The following is a 12632-nucleotide window of genomic DNA, read 5'->3' as shown; positions in this document are numbered from 1 at the left end:
TTCTGTTCTTTCCCGGTCTTCTCCCTGATGTTCTGAGCCTGGCAGGTGTGATACAGGTATCCAGTTTCAAGAGGCTCACTCCTGAACCTCTCACCGCCACGCCTTTGTAAACTCGGGTGTTACCTTGTGAAATTACTGAGGCTTGCTATGAAACTACTAAGATTTTCTCTCCTGATGATTTCCCGACTCATAACTACCAGTACCTGGCTCCCATATTCTAAGAGAGTGAAAATAATCAACAATGCCACTTTATTTTAAAGAACGGGAGGGGGAAATTACTTGAATTAGTAATAGAAAGAGAAGAGACTGATAAAAGAGTGAGAGGCGCCATCTACTGGATCAGTGGCGACTTCCAGGTTCGTGAGAGAAGAGTTTCATCTTTTTACCTTTTAGACCCCATCAACAGGCCTCTGCTCAAAACACTCCTATCAATAAATAGCAAGGTTACTTCACACTAACCTAACTATTTCAGGATACTCCAACCCCCAGTCCCTGGGTGACCATGAGAAAGGACTGATACAAAAATACCTAGTTAAGACTAACAGCGTTTACTGCTTGAGTGCAAAAAAATGGGTCTTCATCCTCCAGATCCAGCTTCAGGAAGACTCATTCCCTGTTGATTATGAATTTATCAGGGAAGAATTGTCAGTGGTTAGCTGATGACACTCCACGCAGCTCTTCTAAGACTTAGTGCTGAAGGCAGACTCGCAATGGATGGTTGTATGTGCATGTTTGCTTATAGTCTATATCTTATTATACACAAGAAATCATCAAAAGCATGAGTGGTGGTGCACGTGTTTAATTCTGCCATTTGGGATTTAAAAAAACAAAAAAGTTCAGGCCAAGCTTGTACATGGTTGTCTATAACTCAAGCAATTGGAAAGCTAAGAAAGTAAAGTGTGAGGCCAACTAGGATACACAGTAATGTTGAGGCTACCCTGGCTATGTAACAAGATGCTCTCAAGAAAAACAAAGAGAAAAAAGAGAAGGAGATGGAGGAAAGGAAGAGTTACCCCAGATTCCAGATTTGGAAAAATTGGCTTTGTGTGTGTTTGTGTTTCTTGTTTGTTTGACATAGATCCTCATACACACGCAAATAGAAAGACATTATCCAATTATTTTGATGTGGCTAATGGCTGATAAATTGTGGTTTTGAAAATAACAATACTCGTCACATGAGAGAAGAGTTAATTTGGAGTGAAAAGACAGCCATGATATACACAATGCTTACCTGTGGAAGGCAGGGCTTTGAACTGAGTAAGTGCCATAGTGGTTAACAGTCCTGACTCCAGGGAATATGCCATTCTAAAACATGTCAGTTTTGTTAAGTTGCATCTGTCTTTGTTGCTATTTTGAAACATACCTTACTATATAGCCCTGGCAGAGGCCAGAAGAGGGGAAGGATCCCCTGATGCTGGGATATCAGGTAGTTGTGAGCCACTCAAAGAGCAAAGAGTGCTCTTAACCAGACTGTAGAATTGCCCTCCAGCTTCGACGTGTGTGTGTGTGTGTGTGTGTGTGTGTGTGTGTGTGTGTGTGTGTGTTAACCAGAATCCTTTTGGACATTTTAAAATTGGGCTGCTAATTCTTTTGTTGTTGAGGGAGGCCTCATGTCCAGAATATATAATAAACAACACAACAGAAAGAGTAAACTCCACTGTGAGAGATTACTCCACACACACCAGGAGAGACACAATCAGTAGAACAAACAGAAAAGGATGTGTTGGGTAGCCGGGAGGTGGTGGCATTGCCCCTTGAATCCCAGCACTCAGGAGGCAGAGGCAGGTGGATCTCTGTGCATTCAAGACCAGCCAGTGTTACACTGAGAAACCCTGTCTCAGAAAACAAACATACAACAACAACAACAAACAAAAAACAAACAAAAAAAAAAAGAAAAAAGAAAAAGACACAGATTGTCTGAGTCCATTTCTGTGGAATAAAGAATAAACTGTTCACCAGGAGCTGAGAGAGATAAAGGGAAGAATGTACCTAACAGGTACAGATTCCCTTTAGGGATGAGAGATGAGTTTTGAAATCTTGAGATAAGGTTGCTCAAGTTTGTGAACACAGTAAATGCCAATCCAGTGTTTATCTTAAAGCAGTTAATTTTATGCTATGTGAATTTTATCTCAATTTAAAAAAAAAAAGGCAAGGCATGGGGCTTCACACCTGTATTCCCACTCTGGAGGCAGAGTAGGAGTCAGGGTTCAAGGTCGGCCTGAGCTCCAGAAACTCAAAAATACTTAGGGGCTGTAGAGCACTTGCCTTCCTTGACAATGGACCTACACCCTATCCTAAGCACTGGGGGAGAGTGGAGGGATTGTAAGAAACCAGTAAAAATGGACATGAAAGGTGTTAGATAAAAAATGGTATATGTACAGATCTGAAAGCCCCAAACAAGCCAGAAGGAAGGAGGTAGCAAGTACAAGCAGGTTCCTTACTGTGGAAGAACCTCGCTCTTTCCCAAACCCTGAGTTCCAACCAATGGGAGCAGTCCCTGCCTCAAGGCCCATCCTTGTTCCAACCCAAAAGCCATTCTTCCAATGGCCACATCCCTCAGTCTTCTTGCCAGTCAGCCTGTGCCCAGGCTGGGATGGGTGAGACGTACTCAAAGTCTGGCCCTTTATAGCGGAGGGCATGCAGGAACATTACAAGGTCCTGGGGCGAGGGATCCTGTCTTAACACCCGGCACTCGGCACAGAGCGGATCTGTTTGTTGACTCACGTCTGCCTTAGCTGCCTTCCCTGGTGTGTCCGGATGCTGAGAGGCTTCGTCCACCATCCCATCTATCTTCTGGGCTGCCGTAGCCAACCCTTCCAGGCTGTCTTTGCCCAACTCTGAAGAGGGAGCTGTAGAGTCTATGAGCCCTGGAGCCAGGTCACCCTCACAGAGATCTAGCATACTCAGGCTTTCTTTGGCCTGATGTTCTGCAACCAGGTCTCGGAGCAGTTCCTCGTCCGTCTTTGGAATGTGGCCACCCTGGCCTCGAGAAGGACCCCAGGCAGTTGAATTGTAGATGGGGTCATTGAGAATGGGGTGGCCCAGGAACTGGAGGTGGACTCGGATCTGGTGAGTGCGACCTGTAAGTGGTCGGCACTGTACCACACTGGAGCGGCCATTGTAGCTCAGCCTCTGGAACACAGTCTCACAGGGTTTGCCCTGGGGATCCACACGGCACACTCCTACCTTGTAAGATACCACTAAGATGGGTTCCTTACAAATTACCTCCTTGTCAGGGAACTCCCCTGCAACCCGGCATACATATTCCTTCTCCAGCTACACAAGAGGAAACAGGAAAAAAGTCAGTCCAAAATGAAAACAAACTGTAAGTCCTCTCTGCAGGTACACCACTGTATCTTAGAGATGATGATTCAAATTCTAACACCACATTGTCAGTTTCACTACTCTGGGTAAGTTGCTTAAGCTCTGTATATCCCATACCTCATCTAGAAAGTATGAAGTCAGGGGCAATGGCTCAGCAGTTAAGATTGCTTGCTGTTCTCACAGAGGACCTGGGTTCAGTTCCCAACATCTACATGGTGGTTCACAACCATCCCTAATTCCAGTTCCAGAAGAGCTATTCTCATTCTAACCTCTGCGTGTGCGCGCGCACATACACACACACATACACACACACACACACACACACACACACACACACACACACACAGGCAAAACACTCGTATAAAATAAAATGAATACACCTAATAGAAAATTTTGTAAAAGAAAATATGAAATCAGAAAACATTTACCTCACAAGACTACCATCAGTGTTTCGTAAATTAGGTTCTAAGGTTTTTGGGATTAAGTCTGGCATGTGTTCAACAAATGAGTTAGGATCCCGATGCAGAACCACCAGTAAGACTCTTACTCACACCTCTTTCAACTTTATCCAGTCTTCCTACAAAGTGAGCTCTCTTCCAAATCAACAATGTCTAAAGTTTTCAGAACAGCAAACTACTAAGGAGCAGTAAAAGCCATCTCCAAAGACCTTTTGAAGCATGTAGGATAATTGTCTTTGGAACTTTAGGAGCTGAGCCTCCTCAGAGGAGGAAGGTTATAGATGCCCCTCAGTCTAGAACACCATGCGCCCTCTGTGTACCCAGGAAGCAGTCTACAGCAGGCAAAAGCCTGGCTCACCTGCCGATCCCGAACTTGTTCATGGATCTTCTCAGACACCGCAGCTGTCTTGGCAAACATGAGCACTCCTGAGGTGAGGCGATCGAGCCGATGCAACGGGTGTAGTTCCTTTAGTTGGTGCTCCTTGCCTAGGATGAAGATGACCGTGTTGTGTCGGAAGCGGCCACAGGGGTGGACAGGAATGGAGGACGGCTTGTCTATAACAACCACATCATCGTTCTCAGCTAGCAGGCGAATAGGCTCTGCTGTGACTGGTGGCTCATGTCTGTGCACTGTGTTCCGCAAGAAATCATTGTCCTGTCAAAAACATACGTAACATTCAGCCCAGGACCAGCAACCTACAGATAGTCAATTAGACACCCGAGTTCTCAGCTCCTTATTGACATGGAGGAATGGTCACAGTAAAGCCTTTGATAGAAAAAGAAGTGAGTGTGGTAAGACAACAAGAGGTTGTGAGTTTTACTGGCAAGGACCTTTACCTACTGAACCATCTCACCATCCTGATACAAATATATTTGAAAGTAAATGCCCTAGAAAGGAAACTTCTATTAGTTATCAACTAGAACTTTCAACAAATGACACTAACTTGTATGTCCAGAGCTCTAAGCTCTACACACAGATTTGACACAAGCTCACTACATACTTTTGGATAAGTCATTTTAACCTCTCTAGGACTCGGTTTAAAAACATATGGTTTTCAAAATCTGTAGGGGAGAGGTTATTCCCAAATCCTGAAATTCTTCTTTTCTCTTTTCTTTTCTTTTTTTTTTTCGGAGCTGGGGACCGAACCCAGGGCCTTGAGCTTGCTAGGCAAGCGCTCTACCACTGTACTAAATCCCCAACCCCTCCTCTTTTCTCCTTAAAATCTCTGTGAGCCAATGTTAATGACACGGGTTTCATGGGGGGGGGGGGGGGGGAAGCACATGCTTAGTATCTATCCCTGACTTGACTTCTAATTCTATACACATCAGGACTTATGACAAATACTTTCAGTGTTAATATGAGCACACACTTTGAAAATCGGACTATTGCTTTACTTTGAGGTTCAGTTTGGTCACAAAAGGGAGAAGCAATGCATGCTCCCCAACGTAGCCACTTGTGTTTAATGTTAGAGCGCACAAAATGCTTGACTTTGTTCCTGATGCAGTTAAGAACACATGAATGAGGTATCTGCTGTTATTATTTGTACAGAGATTTATCATGAAGGGTAGAGAGCAGGCAGTGCCCTTGCCACAAGGCAGATATAAAAGGAACAAGAAAATTTCCAGTTTTGATTCTTTGAAACAAACAGCCTTGCTGGGGAGGATGAACAAGTTGAGTTCTAGAGCATGGAAAGGCTATCTACCTATTTGGGGACGTGGGAAGCGGGGACTAAAAGAGTCCCGAGGGATAATGAGATTGTTTCTGAGTTACCATCACTTTATTCCCTTATTTATAAGGTGTGTCTGAGAAAACAAACAAAAATCCCATAACCTTCCCTCCTTTTCTCTGATTCTGGCTAGTCCCATCGAATACCACCTTGAGGACGATGTTGAGGTCCTGGACTGGTTCCTCGTTGAGATGCAGGCGTCCTGCCCGGACAGCGGCCTCGTAGTAAGCCAGTGGCTGGGATCGGAACTCGGTGCTGAAGACGTGCAACAAGCTGCGACCCACCCAGCGACCTTTACAGTAGGTCTGGAAGTCAAAGTAATAGGGCCGCACCTTGCGCAAGCCGCCCTCGAAGTAGTAGGTGGTCTCTGCAAAGTGCTCGTCGCTAAAGCTCACCCCAGTCCGCCGTTTCTTCGGGGGCGGCACGACCCGTTCCCCAGTGGCGCCCCGCCGCTTTTTCCTCTTGCCTGAGTCGGCGACTGGAGTTGGGGCCTGCTCTCCGTTCCCCGGGAGCTGCTCTTCGCCTCCCTGGGCCTGCTCCCCGCTCTCCGGGACCTGCTTCCCTACCGTCGCTGGCTCTAGGAGCTCTAGGTGCGGCTCTCCCCTGGTGTCGCTACCAGTATCTCCATTTTGCTCAATCAAAGCCTTCAGTCCGCCCGCTGCCTCGGCTTGCGCAGAGAGTGCCTCAGTCATCGCCTTCCCACAGCTACCCCAAGTCCGGACAAAGCTGTGGGACCAGAGCGCCACCTGCCACTGCACAATATACCGTAGGCAGCCCGGGACACTTCGCCACATAACAGCATGGCAAGCCGCTTCGGGGTCGCGATATGATGGCGTCATAAGGCAGCAACCAATCAGGAAGGCCCAGTGCAGAGGCGGGGTTTGCAAGAAGGGAATTAGTGAGTTGTTTCGAGTTAGGTGTCTGGGGAACTTCTTCCCCAGAGTGCCCTTCTACCCGAGGTCACAGATAGACTCCCCTTATCCACGAGTTCAGACGGTATTTCTAAAGGAAATCTTCGGAAGTGCTCCACGTAAAAGACTTGAATGGAGATAATGGTGCACATTTCATATAGATATGGTATTTCCTGGGTCTGTAAAAGTGTACTTAAGGAAGCTAGAAAGATGACTCAGTGGTTAAGAGCACTTGCTCTTGCAGAGGACCTGGGTTCAATTTCCAAAACCCACAAAATGGCTTAGATTCTTCTGCAACCCAGTTACAGAGGATCAGAAAGGCATACATGTGTTGCACATACATGCATACAAGTAATGTATTCACACACACACAAAGTAAATAAATAAATCTTTAAAAAGAAAAAAAGGTGTACTTACAACAGGCAGCGCCAGCAAGGCAGCTCACCTGTAGTCTGGCGCTCAGAAGGCAGAGGCAGGAACATCAGGAGTTTCAGTTCTATGGTTATTCAAGTGCCTGTCTCAAAATAAAAGCGGGCAAGCAAAATAATAGTAATTATTATTGTTGTTATTATTTTAAATAGAAGGTAAACAAGCAGAAAAAACAGTATCAATCAGAATGAAAGTTGTGGGTTGGAGAGATGGCTCAGTGGTTAAGAGCACTGACTGCTTTTCCAGAGGTCCTGAGTTCAAATTTCAAGAACCACATGGTGGCTCACAGTCATTTGTAATGAGATCTGATGCCCTCTTCTGATGTGTCAGACAGCTACACTGTACTTATATATAATAAATAAATCTCCTTAAAAAGGAATGAAAGTTGCTACAACTATGACTGTACTAGCAACAGTCTTGTCTACTTTGCTTTTACTTTTGAGGGGAAGTGTAGGGAAATCCTAGATCTCAAGCACTCATTCATTTAGTTATACCCACTACTACTGTTGTATAATTTAAAAGTCTGCATATTATAGTATGTTACATACCTCGATAAAGCTATTATTATACATATATATACACACACTCCAAAGAAGCAATATTTTTCATACCTGCCCTTCCTACTAACAGCATGAAAAGAATTAGAGATTTCCTACTTGACTTCCATGAACTCTTACCCAGAACTGAGTGCACATTAGAACTGCAAATGGGTCAAAAAAAATTTTTTTGCCAAAGTCTTCTGTGTATGTGTGCCAGTTGCATGCAGGTGTATGTGTGAGTGTGCATAAAGGTCAGAAGTCAACCACAGAGGACCTTTCTCTGGTGCCAACCATTTTGTTTATTGAGACAGGGTCTCTCACAAACATGTACTACAATGCCCACCTTTTAAATGTCAGTTCTGGGGATCAAACTGAGGTCTGTGTTGCATGACAAGCACTTTAACAACTGAGCTATCTCCCCTGCTTGCTAGGGTTCTTACATGCAAAATGCCGAGACCTGAATTTGCTAACTTCATCAGAGAGGGGATTACTAGAAGGGCATTAGTGCTTCATAGGAGTCATAAAAGAGCTGAAGTATAGACTCAGCAAAGAGACCAAAGTGAGGCAAGCAAAGCATCTGAAAACCAGCGGTTGCCTGAGAAGAAACCCGCTTGGATGCTGCCACTGTGAGATGCACAGTTGTGCCAAATTACTCTGCCCCCACAACCCTTTTCCCCTTGAAAATCACCAAATATCACAGCTTCTTTGTGATCCTATCTCAAGATCCAGAATCCTACAAGGGAGCCTTCCTTCTGCCAAGAGGGTTTAAGTCTGTCTTATTTTACAGAGTGCCTGAAAATAGTCAATAAGCCCCTTATCCTTCACAGTGGGATGCCTCCAAAAAGGTAGATATTCGGATATCTAAAAACAAGTCAAGTGTCTAGCCCAGTTCAAGAATGTGAACATGAACTTTCTCATGGGTATTTATTATACAAAATGTTAATTTTGGCTTAGACTATTCTTTTTTTAAAAAAAAAAAGATTTATTTACCTTATGTATGTGAGTATACTGTCGCTGTCTTCAGACACACCAGAAGAGTGCATCAGATCCCATTACAGACGGTTGTGAGCCACCATGTGGTTGCTGAGACCTCTGGTAGAGCAGTCAGTGCTCTTAATGGCTGAGCCATCTCTCCAGCCCAGCTTAGACTAGTCTTATCTTATATATTAGCCTTCTGGAGAAGATCAAGAGAAGATTTTTAGATAAATTATTCTGTGTATCAAAAGTCCCACAAAGGAGGTAGACATAGCAGGATCAGAATTTTTAGGTCATCTTTGACCTAGTGAGTTCAAAGTCATAAACAAAAGTCTCACCAAATGAAGTGAAGGACAGAAGATGTCCTTGTGGTTTTACTTCAGAGCAGACTGAGATATCCGAAGCTGTCAAAATCCTTATGCTGAATGTCGGATTCCTAATTACATAATTTTAAAAATAGAGGTTGAATTTTACACTGGTTGTAGATAGAACATAATTGCTTCAAAAAGAAAACACTATGAGTGAGTTGCCTCATTAAGAAATTTACAGGGCTGGAGAGATGGCTCAGTGGTTAAGAGACCCGACTGCTCTTCCAGAGGTCCTGAGTTCAATCCCCAGCAACCACATGGTGGCTCACGACCATCTGTAAAGAGATCTGATGCCCTCTTCTGGTGTATCTGAAGACAGCTACAGTGTACTTATATATAATAAATGAATAAATCTTAAAAAAAAAAAAAAGAAATTTACAGGGGTTGGGGATTTAGCTCAGTGGTAGAGGGCTTGCCCAGCAAGTTCAAGGCCCTGGGTTCGGTCCTCAGCTCTGGAAAAAAAGAAAAAGAAATTTACATTGAGAATTGGTCATGGTGGTTCCTGCCTTTTAACCAGAGATATGACAGAGACAGAGACAGGCAGAGACAGAGACAGAAAGACATACAGAAACAGACAAATAGAGACAAAGTCAGGGAGAAGAAAGGAAGAAACTTACAAGGAGGGAAGCATTTTATCCAAAGAAAATTTTACATCAGCAGGGTTTCTGCTTCACGGAGTTTGTACAGACTCAGCTTGACCTGGTCATAGACACAGTGAGGATAACCATGATTGCCCCCGAGTAACTTTAGTTGATTCTCATCACATAGTTTCCTAGTAACTATAAGTAAACTAAATTATATGGGGAGCTTTGTAACTAGATCCCAGCACAATCAATGCCAGATGATGTTGATATTGAGTTAGGTAAACCAGGTATGTTCTACCTTGAACTCACTTTTTTTTTTTTTTTACCAGAATATACATTTCCTTTCTTCTGGCAGGTATCCCCTGGTCTTATTGCCAAAAAGGACCATACTTCCATCCACAAGTTTCTAATAAATTGAACTGAGGTCTTTCTGCCTCTTTCTTTCTTCAGTCTCATGTGACCTAGAGCCTGTCTTTCATACTGGACTGTTCTAGAACAGAGTTGATATAATTAATAATTTAATTCAATTAAAGCACATATTATGGTGCTTAGCAAAGTTGCTGGGTGTAAAAACAAGTCAAAAACCTCATTTCCCGACTCTTCTTGACTTTTAAACAGAAATATGCTCTCCAGCCTGATTGTCAAGTGATTTGTCTGCAGGATTGAGAAGCACTAATTTACAACATGCCAGCATTCCTTGTACTTTGTGGACATCTAGCATCATCTGAAAACATTTAAAATTTTAAAATATCATTGAGTTTTTGTGGTATTGAAGATCAAGCCCAGGGTCTTACACGAACTAGGCAAATGCTCTCCCACTAAGCTAAACCCCCAGATCCTGTCTCCCTCTTTTGAGTAGAGAACTTCTGACATTACATTATTGCCTTCAAGAGGTGAAAACCAGAAACTGTCTGTGATGGTTCATTTTGACCTTACAAGATCAAGAGACAGCCAGGAGATCAGTCTGTATTTATCTAGCACACTCCTGGGCATTTCTGGGAGGAGGGTTGATATGTGATACAGAACTGGGAGGGAAAGATGTACCTGCTAAAGATGGAATAAAAAATAGAAATAGAAGAAAGCCTGAACTACTGTCGATGGACAACCGACTCCAGCATGTGGATTGGATTTGGAGGACTTGAATGAATTGGTAGTGTTCTAAGTTGTTAATTTATGATTGTAAATTTAAGAAGGTGTACTTCTCCAGCAACTGGGTCATTCACAGCTACTGTTTAAAGGCATCTCATTGTGGTATCCAGATATCTGAAAGACCAAATTAGAAATCAAGAATGTGAGTGAGGGGGTTGGGGATTTAGCTCAGTGGTAGAGCGCTTGCCTAGGAAGCTCAAGGCCCTGGGTTCAATCCCCAGCTCCGAAAAAAAGAACCAAAAAAAAAAAAAAAAAAAAAGAATGTGAGTGAGGGGGTGGTGGCACACACACCTTTGATCCTGGTGACTGGGAGGCAGACGCAGGTGGTTTTCTGAGTTCAGCCTAGTCTACAAAGTGAGTTGCAGGATAGCCAGGAATTCACAGAGAAATCTTGTCTAGGAAAAAACGAGTATAAAGAATGTATGTGACACAAGAAGGCTTGGCACACCTTAATGAAGCATTGGGAACCTCATTCTCATGCTCCTTTCTGTAAGCCAGGTAACACCCAACTTCTTTCTTTTATTCTATGAGTAGCATTGCTGCAGTCTTGTCTGTTATTTATTTTGTTGTTTTCTAGTCCCTCTGCTTTCCACTTCTCTTAATTCATAGTCTAAGAATGCTTACAGCTGTGAGGAACAGAGCACTCTGTGGTGATACTTGCTCATGACAGTAGTTTGCTGCAACCTTTGCCAACCGATGGAATTGGAACACAGCTCCTCAGCCAAGTAACTGGTAACTGGTGATTGGCTGAAGTCTTTCGGCATCTTTCTTTGTGGTAGGGTAACAGCTTTAGAAACTGGGAATAATGGGCCTCAACTGTTAAGAGTGCTTGCTGCTCTTCCAGAGAACCAGGTTCAGTTCCCAGCATCCCCATCAGGAGTCTCACACCACTTCTGACTCCAGTTCTAGGGGATCCAACACCCCTTTCTAGCTTCTACAGACAACAAATGGAAGACATACACATAAAAAAGTTACCCCAACATCTTTTAATCATTGGGAATAGGAATAACTAAAGAAACAAGTTAACAGTCATTGGAAGCTTTGTACAATAGTTTAATTTTAGATAAGATCTTCGCTTGCAGTTCAGATTGACCAGGAACTAAATACATAGTTCAAGCTAGTCATGAACTCCACAGCCTCATGCTCTCAGCTTTAGAATACTAGGGTGACAGGCATGCACTATTACAGCTGGCTATTGAAGGTGTTATAACTCTCTCTATATCTCTCTGTCTCTCTGTCTCTGTCGCTCTCTCTCTCTCTCTCTCTCTCTCTCTCTCTCTCTCTCTCTCTGTGTGTGTGTGTGTGTGTGTGTGTGTGTGTCCCACTTCCTTCTTCTCATCATCTTCCATAAGTCTTGGGTGCCACTTGTAGATTTGTCTGTCTGTCTGGTGGTTCTTCTCCTCCACTAAGCTGGGGCCCATAACTAGTCCTTTTTTTTTTTTTTTTTTTTTTTTTTTTTATTAACTTGAGTGTTTCTTATTTACATTTCAAGTGTTATTCCCTTTCCCGGTTTCCGGGCAAACATCCCCCAAATCCCTCCCCCTCACCTTCTTTATGGGTGTTCCCCTCCCCACCTTCCCCCCATTGCCGCCCCCCCAACAATCACGTTCACTGGGGGTTCAGTCTTAGCAGGACCCAGGGCTTCCCCTTCCACTGGTGCTCTTACTAGAATATTCATTGCTACCTATGAGGTCAGAGTCCAGGGTCAGTCCATGTATAGTCCTTGGGTAGTGGCTTAGTCCCTGGAGGCTCTGGTTGCTTGGCATTGTTGTTCATAAGGGGTCTCGAGCTCCTTCAAGCTCTTCGAGTTCTTTCTCTGATTCCTTCAACGGGGGTCCCGTTCTCAGTTCAGTGGTTTGCTGCTGGCATTCGCCTCTGTATTTGCTGTATTCTGGCTGTGTCTCTCAGGAGCGATCTACATCCGGCTCCTCCATAACTAGTCTTATGTGTTCTGAATTCACACTTACAATACACACAGCAGAGTAGGAGCTTAGTTTTGTTTTGTTTTGTTTTGTTTTGTTTTGTTTTCTTCAACTAAATGAAGTCTCAGGAGTCAGTGAATTGAGTCCCGGATGTCCTATGTCACTGTGGCATGCTCTAACTTGAGATAGTTAAGAGGTAAAAGTAACACAAATATTCAGAGAATTGTCTGGGTGGTAACTGATACA

General features: G+C 43.7%; 1 protein-coding gene across 1 annotated transcript; it reads right to left on the bottom strand.

Moving 5' to 3' along the window:
• Positions 1–1095: 1095 nt before the first annotated feature.
• Positions 1096–6339, bottom strand: Rpusd2 (RNA pseudouridine synthase domain containing 2). The gene is given in 3 exon segments (NM_001135845.1): positions 1096–3276; positions 4141–4437; positions 5659–6339. Coding segments are annotated over 3 exon segments (1662 nt in total). The 5' UTR covers positions 6304–6339; the 3' UTR covers positions 1096–2556.
• Positions 6340–12632: the final 6293 nt, after the last annotated feature.

The sequence above is a fragment of the Rattus norvegicus genome, chromosome 3, assembly GCF_021556685.1.
Source record: "Rattus norvegicus strain SHRSP/BbbUtx chromosome 3, alternate assembly SHRSP_T2T, whole genome shotgun sequence".
NCBI lineage: Eukaryota > Metazoa > Chordata > Mammalia > Rodentia > Muridae > Rattus > Rattus norvegicus.
The sequence above is the reverse complement of the archived record's forward strand: the minus strand, read 5'-3'. Positions and strand labels throughout refer to the sequence as shown.